This window comes from Oryx dammah, unplaced genomic scaffold (assembly GCF_014754425.2).
Source record: "Oryx dammah isolate SB20612 unplaced genomic scaffold, SCBI_Odam_1.1 HiC_scaffold_21, whole genome shotgun sequence".
In the NCBI taxonomy this organism is placed as follows: Eukaryota; Metazoa; Chordata; class Mammalia; order Artiodactyla; family Bovidae; genus Oryx; species Oryx dammah.
The window spans coordinates 53,124,895-53,136,294 of NW_024070205.1; the positions used below are offsets into that span (position 1 = coordinate 53,124,895).

The 11,400-nt window shown below is 43.1% G+C and overlaps 1 protein-coding gene across 1 annotated transcript; it reads right to left on the reverse strand.

Annotated features, from left to right (window-relative positions):
• Positions 1–1,733: 1,733 nt before the first annotated feature.
• Positions 1,734–11,234, reverse strand: DEGS1 (delta 4-desaturase, sphingolipid 1). The gene is made up of 3 exons (XM_040263697.1): positions 11,007–11,234; positions 5,036–5,778; positions 1,734–2,172 (listed from the first exon to the last, which is right to left on the reverse strand). The coding sequence occupies exons 1-3, from the start codon at positions 11,086–11,088 to the stop codon at positions 2,026–2,028; spliced, it is 972 nt and encodes a 323-aa protein (XP_040119631.1). The 5' UTR covers positions 11,089–11,234; the 3' UTR covers positions 1,734–2,025.
• Between the last annotated feature and the right edge of the window lie 166 nt (positions 11,235–11,400).

Sequence of the window (11,400 nt, forward strand, 5' to 3'; positions counted from 1 at the left end):
CATTTCCTTCTCCAATATGACCAACCTAGACAGCATATTAAAAAACAGAGACGTTACTTTGCCAACAAAGGTCCGTCTAGTCAAGGCTATGATTTCCAGTGGTCATGTATGAATGTGAGAGCTGGACTATAAGAAAGCGGAGCGCTGAAGAATTGATGCTTTTGAACTGTGGTGTTGGAGAAGACTCTTGAGAATCCCTTGGACTGCAAGAAGATCCAACCAGTCCATCCTAAAGGAGATCAGTCCTGGGTGTTCATTGGAAGGACTGATGTTGAAGCTGAAACTCCAATACTTTGGGCACCTGATGTGAAGAGCTGACTCATCTGCAAAGTCCCTGATGCTGGGAAAGATTGAAGGCGAGAGGGGAAGGGGGCAACAGAGGATGAAGTGGTTGGATGGCATCGCCAATTCAATGGACATGGGTTTGAGTAAACTCCAGGAGTTGGTGATGGACAGGGAGGCCTGGTGTGCTGCAGTCATTGGGGTCGCAGAGTCGGACACGACTGAGTGACTGAAGCACAAATGAGGTAAGCATTGGTTGGAGTCCAAAAGTGGCACCTGACCGGATGAGAAGGGGGCTGGGCTATTGAATACTAGTGTGAGCCTGAAGGACAAGCTACACAGGCCAGGAAGGCAGAAGGGTGAATGTGGGCAAAGCCACAGAACCTTGTCTCAGGACCTGTCCTTGTGCCTTCAAGGCTCTGCAGCCCAGCCTTCCTATGCCCTCCCCGTACCCGCTATTCCTCCGTGTCTCTTTGGAAAAGTCACTGCCAGTGAGAGAAAGAATGGCCATAGTTTGCAGATGAGAGCCAGACTGGCCCAGAGACGCTAGGAAGCTGAAACCTCCACCAAGCAAGAGGAACCAACAGGTTTGGGTAAGGACGAGGCACCCCTCTCCAGACCCAGCAGAAAATGGGACCGAGGGCTGACCTGGCGGGAGATCTAGGGGCTTTCAGCACTGGTCTGGCACTGCCACCTGTGGCAGCTGCAGCCAGAGTTGTACAGGCAAGGGAAGTGGAGGGTTCAGTGAGAACATAGGGCCCACTTAGCATCACACTTGTTGGTAGGCAGACACCTTTACTTGACTCAGCGTGTACATCTGACTCGCAATGTTGGTTCCGTTATGACTCTAAATGTGTACTTTGTCCCTCAAAATCAGGTCTGTGAAAAACCAATCCTTTTGAGAGTAAGTATTGTGCTTTTCACTACCAGTAGGCAAAAGTGTAATACAGCTGAGAATTACACAAGTAGGAATTTTATAGTATCTTGTCTTCAGTACACTGGAGGGTTGGTGTTGTGTACAAATTGTAGACTATTTGACTTCGATACTGAAGATTACATTTAAAATAGTTCATGTATTACAATAAATATACCTGAGTGATGTTTTAGGTCACCAGGAATGCCAGCCTAACAACCCCCAATACTGGCTACTTGACACTAGCCATCTACATTCAGACCCAACCAGTTTCTGCTGAAATGAAATGACATAAAACTATACGTAAAGCTACTTCTAATCTGAGAGTCCACACAGAAAAGGAAGTTGAGTTGTTGGACATGATTGAATTCAATAATGTCCTTATTTATGAGTAAGCTTGTGCTAGACTCAGTAAGCTCACCCCAGTCTGTGATTATAGTGTAAAGATAGTCAATTTTTTTAAAAAGTGATAAACACTATTTGTGATTAATAGCTCAGTTTATTAGCTATTTTAATAAAGTAAATCCTTATAGTGAAAACAACATACTAGAAATAGCTTTTTAAAAGCTTTTTTTATGATATGCTTACAAAGGGTCAGACCTAAGTGAAAACATCCACCACAGTGGTAATATAATGAGTAAAGCTGAACACTGCGCAGACAGACTGACTCTTTAAAGCCAGATTAGCTTCTTGACACCATGAAGATCATACTCTGAATTTGTATGAGGGCAGCTTCTAAACATAGTTGGTCTTAATTTAACAATGCAAAAATTCCACTTTCTCAGTTATGATCAAGTTTCAGAGAGGAGTTCCTTTGGTCTTAATGACATTTACTCCTGAACCTCGTTGCCTTTCCGATGCCTCTTCATTCTTGAATAGGGACTTATTGTATCATCCGTCACAAAATCATATAGCACTTTTATCCAGGAATTGTAGTGGGGGAGGTTGTCATAGTACTCAGCAGCTATTTTCCTCACCTAGAAGGGAAAAAATACAGCAAGATGAATAATGAGTGTTAACAGAGTCCTATTAAAGATGACAGATGGATGTCTGACATGCACACTCAGAAAAGAAACCATGAGACTTTCTCCTACCTGCCTCTCAAATAAATAAGTAACAGCAGCAGCTTTGGGAATTCTAAACAGAAAGCAGTTTACGTTTTGGGAATAAACCATCCTTGACCCTCTAGGATTACTGACTCTTTTCAACAAGCTCTGAGGGATTAGTTTACTTGTAAATTTACTTGTAGTTTACTAGCTTACTTGTAAATGTGGCACTCGCCATCTTTTAACAACAAATACTTGCAATCCAATCAACTTGATGTTTTTTAAATGCCATACTGAATGACTGGCATTGCAGGGTTTAAAGGCACCACTTGATGCTGCCATTAAGGAAACTGCCTGCAAATACTGATCAATTATTGTGGCATGCCAGTTAGAAATTAATCACTTATCAAGTGTACAATTCAGCCACCTCAAGTTGAGCATGTCTTTTTTAATAAATGACTACTGCCAGTGTGATTAGCAAGCAAGACTAGTTAGGGCAGAATAAAACACTGATTTCAACAAAATGTGGTTGCAGTGATGTTTGTAAGACTCTGAACAATCTAAAAACCACTGAATTGTACATTTTAAGTGTATGAATTGTATCTATGAGTTACATTTCAATAAAGATGTTGAAAGAAACCTTGTTATGCATATCTATTAACTAACCATGTGATTGTTACATGCAACATAATTACTGCAACACAACTATTGCAGAACAAGGTACTTCTCGGTATACACAATAGAACAGGCAGGAAAGGAACACCAGAGAACTCTGAGAATGTCTGTTAGTTCAGCTATGCGTGGAATGGAGTGGGAAATAAATTCTCACTGATGAACCATGAGCAGGTAATGTTTGAGCTGACCCAAGTTTTCAGTTTACGGACTGCTCAAGAAAATTACAAGTCAAAATATGTGGCTTATGTTGGAAAAAGTGAATTATTTTGTTCAAAGATGACCAGCTTTCTCCTTAAACCATGTCATGTCCAACTTTTTTGTGAGCCCATGGACTGTAGCCCACCAAGCTCCTCTGTCCATGAGATCTCCCAGGCAAGAATACTGGAGTGGGTTGACATTTCCTTCTCCAGGGGATCTTCCTGACCCAGGGATCAAAACTGTGTCTCCTGCACTGCAGGCAGATTCTTTACCACTGAGCCACCTGAGAAGCCCTAATCTTTTAAAAATACAAAAATGTACTTTCCTAGGCAGGGAAGAGGTGAGCAAAGGCGGGCACACTCTCCAACCAGAATGACACAAAGTGGCCACACTGGCACATCACACCAGGTCCAAAACTGTTTTCAGCCAGCTGTGTGGTGATTTTCCCCATTTTATTTTGAAAAACGCAAACCCAACAGAAAAGCTGAAAGAACAACAAAACCATCACCCATATGCTCTTCATTTAGATCCACCAATTAACACTACGCCACAGCTACTTTCTCTCTCTCTCCCCATACATGATACAGACCACATACTCTGCTCTTCGCTGAAAGAGAAGTTGCAGATGTTATGTGAAAACTTACCCTGACTATTTCACTCTAAATATTCAACACATATCTCCTAAGAAAAAGGTATGTGATCAGTCATGTCTGAGTCTTTGCAACCCCATGGACTGGTGCCCGCCAGGCTCCTCTTGCTGGATTTTCCTAGCAAGAATACTGGGATGGGCTGCCATTTTCTCCTCCAGGGGATCTTCCCAACCCAGGGATCGAACCTGCATCTCCTGCACTGGCAAGCGGATTCTCTGCCACTTAGCCACCTGGGAAGCCCCAAAACGAGGACATTTCCCAACAAAACCATAATACCATTCCACACCCAAGAAACTTAACACTGACACAATATTACTATTATGTGGTTCATATTCAAAACTTCCCCACTAACTCAATGTCCTTTCTAGATTTTTCTTTCCTCAACTAGTAATCCAATCAATAATCAAATGTTATATTTAGTTCTCATGTTGTGTGCAAGTTTGTAAACAGCAAACAGTTAAAAACTTAAGAGGAAATCTATAAAATTTGGGTGAGTAAATATGCTAGCATAAAATATCTGGTTATGGTTTCCTTAATATCACAGCTAAGAAAGTAAAAAATCAAGAAAAACTGATACTACATCTCCTACAACTTCCCCTTTTTAGAATTACAGAAACATTTTTTGGTAATGGAACTGTAAAAGCTATCCATTCTGATGATGGAAAGTCTAATAAGAGAATTCATCAGAAATATAACTGAAGTTTGCAGAGGATTATCCTTTGGGGAAGGATGAAAGGATGAGTGTCAATATGCTGCCTTTCATTTACTCCACAAGCAGTAAGATAAAAGTCTACTGTGATGGGAAACGGATGGTCCCTGCCTGTGGGAAGTCTGCACCACTGGAAACGGACATTCACTTATTTTGCAGAGCAATTATGGAGGTATCTGTATTTCACAATAAACCAACATAAACTTTAGCTAAGCGTATTCAGTTTAACAGTAATAAAGGTTATGTGAATTTTTGCTCCCTCCACAGAGGGAATTTCATTTTCCATTTCTGAATTATTTTACATGTCAGTTGATTCTACAGACCCGCCCCACCCCTGCAACATTCTAAACCTACGTGTCACCACAAGGCTTAGGGATCCAGGACAGTGAGCTCTGTAAAGTTAGGCTGCCCAACTCATGACTTTTAAGACTCTTGCTGTTTTCTTTGATGAACTGCCTAGATGGACAAAATATACTACATTTCATTTTAAATGAGCAAGTCAAGACTAATTGTAATCACAGAACCACCAGAAATAAGAACATGTATAAAATCCTTTACTTACCAGGGGAAGGCTTTTTCCAGGAATGTTGGGAAAGTCGTGGTGTTCATTATGGTAACCCACATTGAAGGTGAGTAAATTCAGAGGCCCATAATATGAGTAAGTTTCATGTCCTTTTAAGAACATATAATGTTCAGCTATAAAATGTCCAGAAATCGGGTGCAAACCTAGGCCAAGTAAGGAGGCTGCCAACATGTAGACTAAAGATTTAACTCCCAAAACATAGTAAATCACGATGTCAAAAGTGATCTGGATCACAGTATTGATTATTTCCAGATAAGAGATTGGTTTGGGGTTGATGAACAGAGGTCGAAAAGCATAAAAGAGAGGCTGAAGGATGACCCATATAAACTTTCTGAAAGTAGTACAGAAGAACCAGCCTTCAAAGTCGGTTGGAATGTCCACATCGATGCCGTCGCCTCCAAGGTATCGATGATGATCCATGTGATATCTCTTAAAGGAAATTGAATATGGGACACCAATAGGGAGATTGGCAAATATTCCAAACCAACGATTCCACATAGCTTTGCAATGGCCAAAGGCACTGTTGTGGGAAACTTCATGAATAGCCAGAGTCATTGAATGATTAATGCAGCTGCCAAAGGCATATGCCCAAAACAGGACCCATTTCCAGTCTAAGTCCTTTACTAAGTAAAATGCAACAAGCTGAGTGAGAACCATCATAATTACAATCCATATCAAGTTGGAATCAGGTTTCATTAAGGATTTTATCTCTGGATACTTTGCTGTAAGGAAAAAAACAAAAAAATCAGACTGAAAAAAGTGCATAACAGTTCTGCAATTAAACTAATATCAATTTACACATCAAATCATTTTTTCCAAATCATATGCTCTTTGAGACTATCAAATATTCATCTACTATAGGGAAGGGGTATATTCTTTTTTAAAAATAGGTATATTTTGATGTGGACCATTTTTAATGTCTATTGGATTTGTTACAATACCACTTCTGTTTCATCTTAGCTCTCTAACTAGGGATGGAACCAACACCCCCTGCATTGGAAGTCTTTTTTTTTCTTTAAATAGAGTATGCATGGGTTCTAAGTCCTTTCTGACTCTTTGCAACCCTGGATTGTAGCCTGCCAGGCTCCTCTGTCCAGGGCCCAGGCAAGGATACTGGAGTGGGTTGCCATGCCCTCCTCCAGGGTGGAAGGCGAAATCTTAACCACTAGACTGTCAGGGAAGCCCTGGGAAGAAGTATATTCTAACAGTAAAGTTACTAAATATCATGTCACAACGAATTTTTGTAGGAAAAAATGAGCCTCAAAATCTAGACCCTCATACATTAACAGAAAGATAGTCACAGCATGAATAAATGTTATCTAGTTCCCTTTTCACTCTTCATAGTCTGATAAACTGATCTGACTTGGGTTTTATAATTTCCTTATACTGACTAAGTCACTTCTACTTGCCAGTTTGTTGTAACTTCTAACCAATTCCGTATTTTCAGACGTTTAGATGTATAAATTTCTGCCAATGTAGACTTCTAGTTATCTCAAATTAGTGTAAATTCTAAAGAACTCTATTGATTCACAATGCCTCTTTCTTTCCTTCTGCATTAGAACTGAACAATGCTAATTTGTGTTAGATTATTTGTTGACTTCACAGGCAAATACCTAACCAAGTATTATGGAATATGCTAGTAATAAAAACCTCTGCATTTCAGGGAAATATCGCCTAGAGGCAAATGCAGATTCTTCTTCGTATCCTGCCACTCCAGATAATGGAAGCCCAGATACACTTTGGTTTTGTGGGTTGGCAAGTATGTTTAACCCAGCACAGCAAAAAGAAGAGGAGCAGCCTCACCTTTTCTCTAAAAGTGAAATGAAGAATTCTAGCTTAAAATGCAGGACAGAAAGGTAAGTCCAGTTTTACATATATAAGGGTTGGGTTAATTCAAGGTAATTCTTCTTGTTCCTTTCCTTCCCCTCTCTTATCCCTAACTTCTCATCTTTCTTGCTGTTAGTCCATTTCATCAATGTTAACAATTTTGTAGGCAATGGGTCAAAAAAAGTAATCTTATGGGTTTTGAGTCTAAAACTAACTATCCTGGATAAATGAAAAGCTCAAATAAGTCTTTCATTTAAATATGGGCCCTTCCAACAGTTGTTCAAACATAAAATAACAAAGTATTCAGTTAATTGGTGAATAAGTAGTAATTCTTTTGTATTAAAATGTTATTTCTATTTAGAGCTCCAGCATTTTTAGTTTAAATCAAATTTGATTAAATGGACATATCTGACAAAAGATAGAAGATAACACGTTTTGCAGGTCTAATAGTATATAAAAAATCAACACTAGGATGCCAATATAATTAAACAGGAGAAGGAATAGTCTTTTCAACAGATGGTGCTGGAACAATTGGTCATCCACATGTAAAAGAATAAAATTGGATCTCTATCTTACACCATACACAAAAATTGAGTGAGTGAGTAAGTGAAGTCGCTCAGTCGTGTCCAACTCTTTGCGACCCAGTGGACTGTAGCCCACCAGGCTCCTCCGGCCATGGGATTCTCCAGGCAGGAATACTAGAGTGGGTTGCCATTTCCTTCTCCAGGGGATCTTCCCGACCCAGGGATCGAACCCAGGTCTCCCGCATTGCAGGCAGATGCTTTAACCTCTGAGCCACCAGGGAAGTCACAAAAATTACTTGGCTAAAAAAAGGAATGGGGTACTGATACATGCTGCAACACGCGTGAAGCTTGAAAACATTGTGCTAAGTGAGAGAAGTCATTCATGAAAGACCAAGTATTATGACCTCATTCAAAAGAAATGTCTAGAACAGAAAAATCCACAGAAACAGCAAGATTAGTGTTTGCCCAGGACTGGGCAGTGTGAGTGAAGGATATACTCAATGCTAATGAGTATAGGGTTTCTTCTTGGGGTGACAAGAGCTTACTGAACTGAATAGTTTAAAACTGTGAATATATATTTTTAAAAAAACAAACACACCCCACTGAATTGTACACTTTAAATTGGTGAGCTTTTGGGATTTCCCTGGTGATCTAGTGATTAAGACTCTGCACTTCCAATGAAGGGGGCTCAGGTTCCATCTCTGGTCAGAAAACTAAAATTCCACATGCTATGCAGCAAGGGCAAAAACAAAAAAGGGGAGGGGGAGGGGGAACTTTACAGTTTGTGAATTATATCTTAATAAGACAGTTTAAAAAAAAGATGTTTCCCAGCAGAAGTACAGCAGTAAAAGGAACATTTCTTGCAATTATATGACCTACTAGTAATCGTCCTTTCCCTGATAGCTCAGATGGTAAAGAATCTGCCTGCAATGCAGGAGATCCCAGTTCAATTCCTGGGCTTGGGATGATCCGCTGGAGAAGGGATAGGCTACCCACTCCAGTATTCTTGGGCTTCCCTCGTAGCTCAGCTGGTAAAGAATCCGCCTATAACGAGGGAGACCTGGGTTGGGAAGATCCCCTGGAGAAGGGAAAGGCTACCCACTCCAGTATTCTGGCCTGGAGAATTCCATGGACTGTACAGCCCATGAGGTCGCAAAGAGTCAGACACTACTGAGACTTTTACTTTCACTTCACTTTCACTTTCTGATAGCTCAGTGGTAAAGAATCTGCCTGTCAATGCAGGCTCAATCCCTGGGTGGGGAAGATGCCCTGAAGAAGGAAATGGCAAACCACTCCAGTAAGCTTTGTTGGGAAATCCCATGCACAGAGGAGCCTGGTGGGCTACAGTCCATGGGGTTGCAGAGAGTGGGACATGACTGAGCGACTAAACAACAATAGTAATGGTCCAGTCAATAGCTTTCATTAGTTTTGTACATAAATTTTGTAAATTTAGTGTATGGATGTTGGCTGTTATCATATCCATGTTCTCTTGTGCCTCTCTCCCTGTCAAAACCTGACACATTTAAAAAATATCTCATTTAAGTATAATTACAAATTTCCAGATTCTTATCTTTTCTGAAGTTATTCCATCTCCACCGCTGAAATGGAACACTGAGCAGTATTTACACCTGCAGGGAAAATGATTGGTATCTTCATCGGTAAATATTGTAGTCCTTTTACTTTCCAAGTGAAATGGTCCAGTGATAATAAGTTTGTGGAAAAAAGGTTCATGTTGAGATAAGCATGGACAAACACCTTTTCATTTCTTTGATTTTCTGAATATTAAACAGATAGCTACGTTCCGGTATTCAGGCATTGGTTTTTACAGAGTGAAGACCAGATTATTCTTATGCATGTATTGATTAGTCATAGATTAAAATGTACTATATGCCATCTCTTATGTGTGATTTGCAAAATACACATTTTGATTAAAAATAGTAAAGAAAGCATCCAAGAACCAAAGTCTCTTAAAGCGGTAGCCTTAATAGCAACTACAAATGTTCACACTCCCAGCTTATTTATTCGATTTTTTAAAATCCATTTCAACAGGATCTACTAATGCTTTTTTTTTTTTTTTTACAATTTATAAATTTATTTAACAGAGTATAGTCCCTAGTGTCAGAAGGATATGGGTTTAAATCTAGATTCATCCATTTATTAGTTATATGATCACGTGTTACCCAACTCAGGTTCCACTGTTTGCTAATACTTGAGAGACAAGTATTGGTTGGAAAGCAACAGTTGCTTTATCCAGGACGCCGGCAATCTGGAGAAGGTGAACTGGTGTTCAACTGCCAACTCTGAAGTCTGCTCGACTATGGAAGTTTTTAAAGGTCTAATTCCTTTCCTTTTGTGAAAACATGACATTTCTCCCTTACTCCAGCAAAGAGCAGGGACTTGCCTTTTCTTTTCACTTGGCGAATGGATATTGACAAGAAAAACTAGGCGGATACTCTGTATTAGAAATAATTCCTCCTATTCAACTTGCCACCCATTAGTTTCCAGATTTTCAAAACAAGAGCAAACGTTGTGGTAGAATCTAACCCAGATCAGAATGCCCCTCTAACAGTTATTCACTCCTACCACATCTTTAAAATAGGGGTAACATCGACCTAGTCACTGGGAAGATTAAATTGGGTAATGTTTGTAAAGCACTCAACACAGTACCTAACACAACCCTGGAAGAGATGAGAGAATTCTCTATATAATATAGAAGCTGCAAACAGCTGAGCGCCTGACACCTCCAGAGAGTTGTTAGGGCCTAGTTTAACCTTGTGTAAAGGCCCTAAATTAGCAGTCAGGGAACCAGAAGGCTAATCTTGGCAAGCCTTCCACACAGCCTTTTCGTCCAAAAAAAACCTGTGATGGATGAAAAATAAACATGAATCTGCCCCTTTCGCATCCCAGCCTTATTTGTGAGGATTCACGAGATCAGCGTGAGCACCCGGACCCAGGCCCTGGAAAGGTTACCCTTCCGGTCCGAAAGGCCCCTGGGGACAAATGGGTCGGATACCACCGGCCCCCTCCCTGGGCCCAAGGCTGCAGCCGCCGGCGCCACGATCGCTAGCGGGCGTCGGCCAGCGCCCGCGCGCCCCGCGTGTGGGCCTCTAGATGCTCCGGGACCACGCCCTGCCTCGCACACGCTCGCAGCCTGGCTTCGCCCGGGGCCGCCGGGCAGAGGAAGAAGGGAGAGGAAGAGAAAGAGGCGGGGGAAGGGGGAGACGGGGAAGGGAGGAGGGAGAAGGGAAAGGAGATCACTGCGCCCACCGGCAGCACGAATATCTATGGGCGAGAGGATCTACCCGAGCGCGGTCTGGCCGAGGGGACCCCGCCGTAAGCAAACCCTGTCCCCGACGGACGCCCGCGCTCGGGGGCGCGCCTGTGCCTCCCCCGTCGAAGGTTCGGGTCCGCGCGGCCGGGCGGGGGCGCGCGGGGGAATCCCTCCCTCACAAGCCGGCCCTGGACCCGGGCGGCGGCGGGACGCGGCCGGGAGCGGGCTCTTAACGGGCCTCGGGCGCGCAGGGGCCGCCGCGGGGAAGGCACGTCCAGGTGGCGGGAGGCCGCGCACGCACATAACGGGGCGCGGGCCCGAGCCTCACCCAGGATCTCCTGGCGCCGAGTGGCGTGCGGCTGGTCGGTGTAGACCCACTCGAAGTCTTCCCGCGCAACGCGGTTCCCCATGGCGGCGGCTCACGGGCCAGCGGCGGCCTCTCGCTCCTATCCACTCTCCTCCCCGGCGGAGGCGAAAGCGAAGGCGGCCGCTCGGCAACTCTTGTCAGCCGGCGGCGGAGGGGCGGGAGAGGAGACGCAGGCCGGGGCGGAGTCCCGAGGCCCCGCCCCCGGCCTGAGCTGGGTCGGGTGGGCGGGCGCCCCCTCCGCGGGGCGGGATTCCTTTGCTCCGCGGCGCTGATTTCTGCTTTTTTCTGTGACTCGGCGACCAGCCGGGATGCCGAGTTCCTGCAAGTCCTAGCTCCCTGAGGCCTGTCCTGCGCA

Excerpts from the sequence above, each read along its gene's own strand:
- DEGS1 (XM_040263697.1), bottom strand. The coding sequence starts at position 11,088 with ATGGGGAACCGCGTTGCGCGGGAAGACTTCGAGTGGGTCTACACCGAC. Across the intron at positions 5,779-11,006 it reads TCGGCGCCAGGAGATCCTGG|CAAAGTATCCAGAGATAAAA; the intron begins GTGAGGCTCGGG and ends TTTTCCTTACAG. Across the intron at positions 2,173-5,035 it reads CTGGAAAAAGCCTTCCCCTG|GTGAGGAAAATAGCTGCTGA; the intron begins GTAAGTAAAGGA and ends TTTCCCTTCTAG.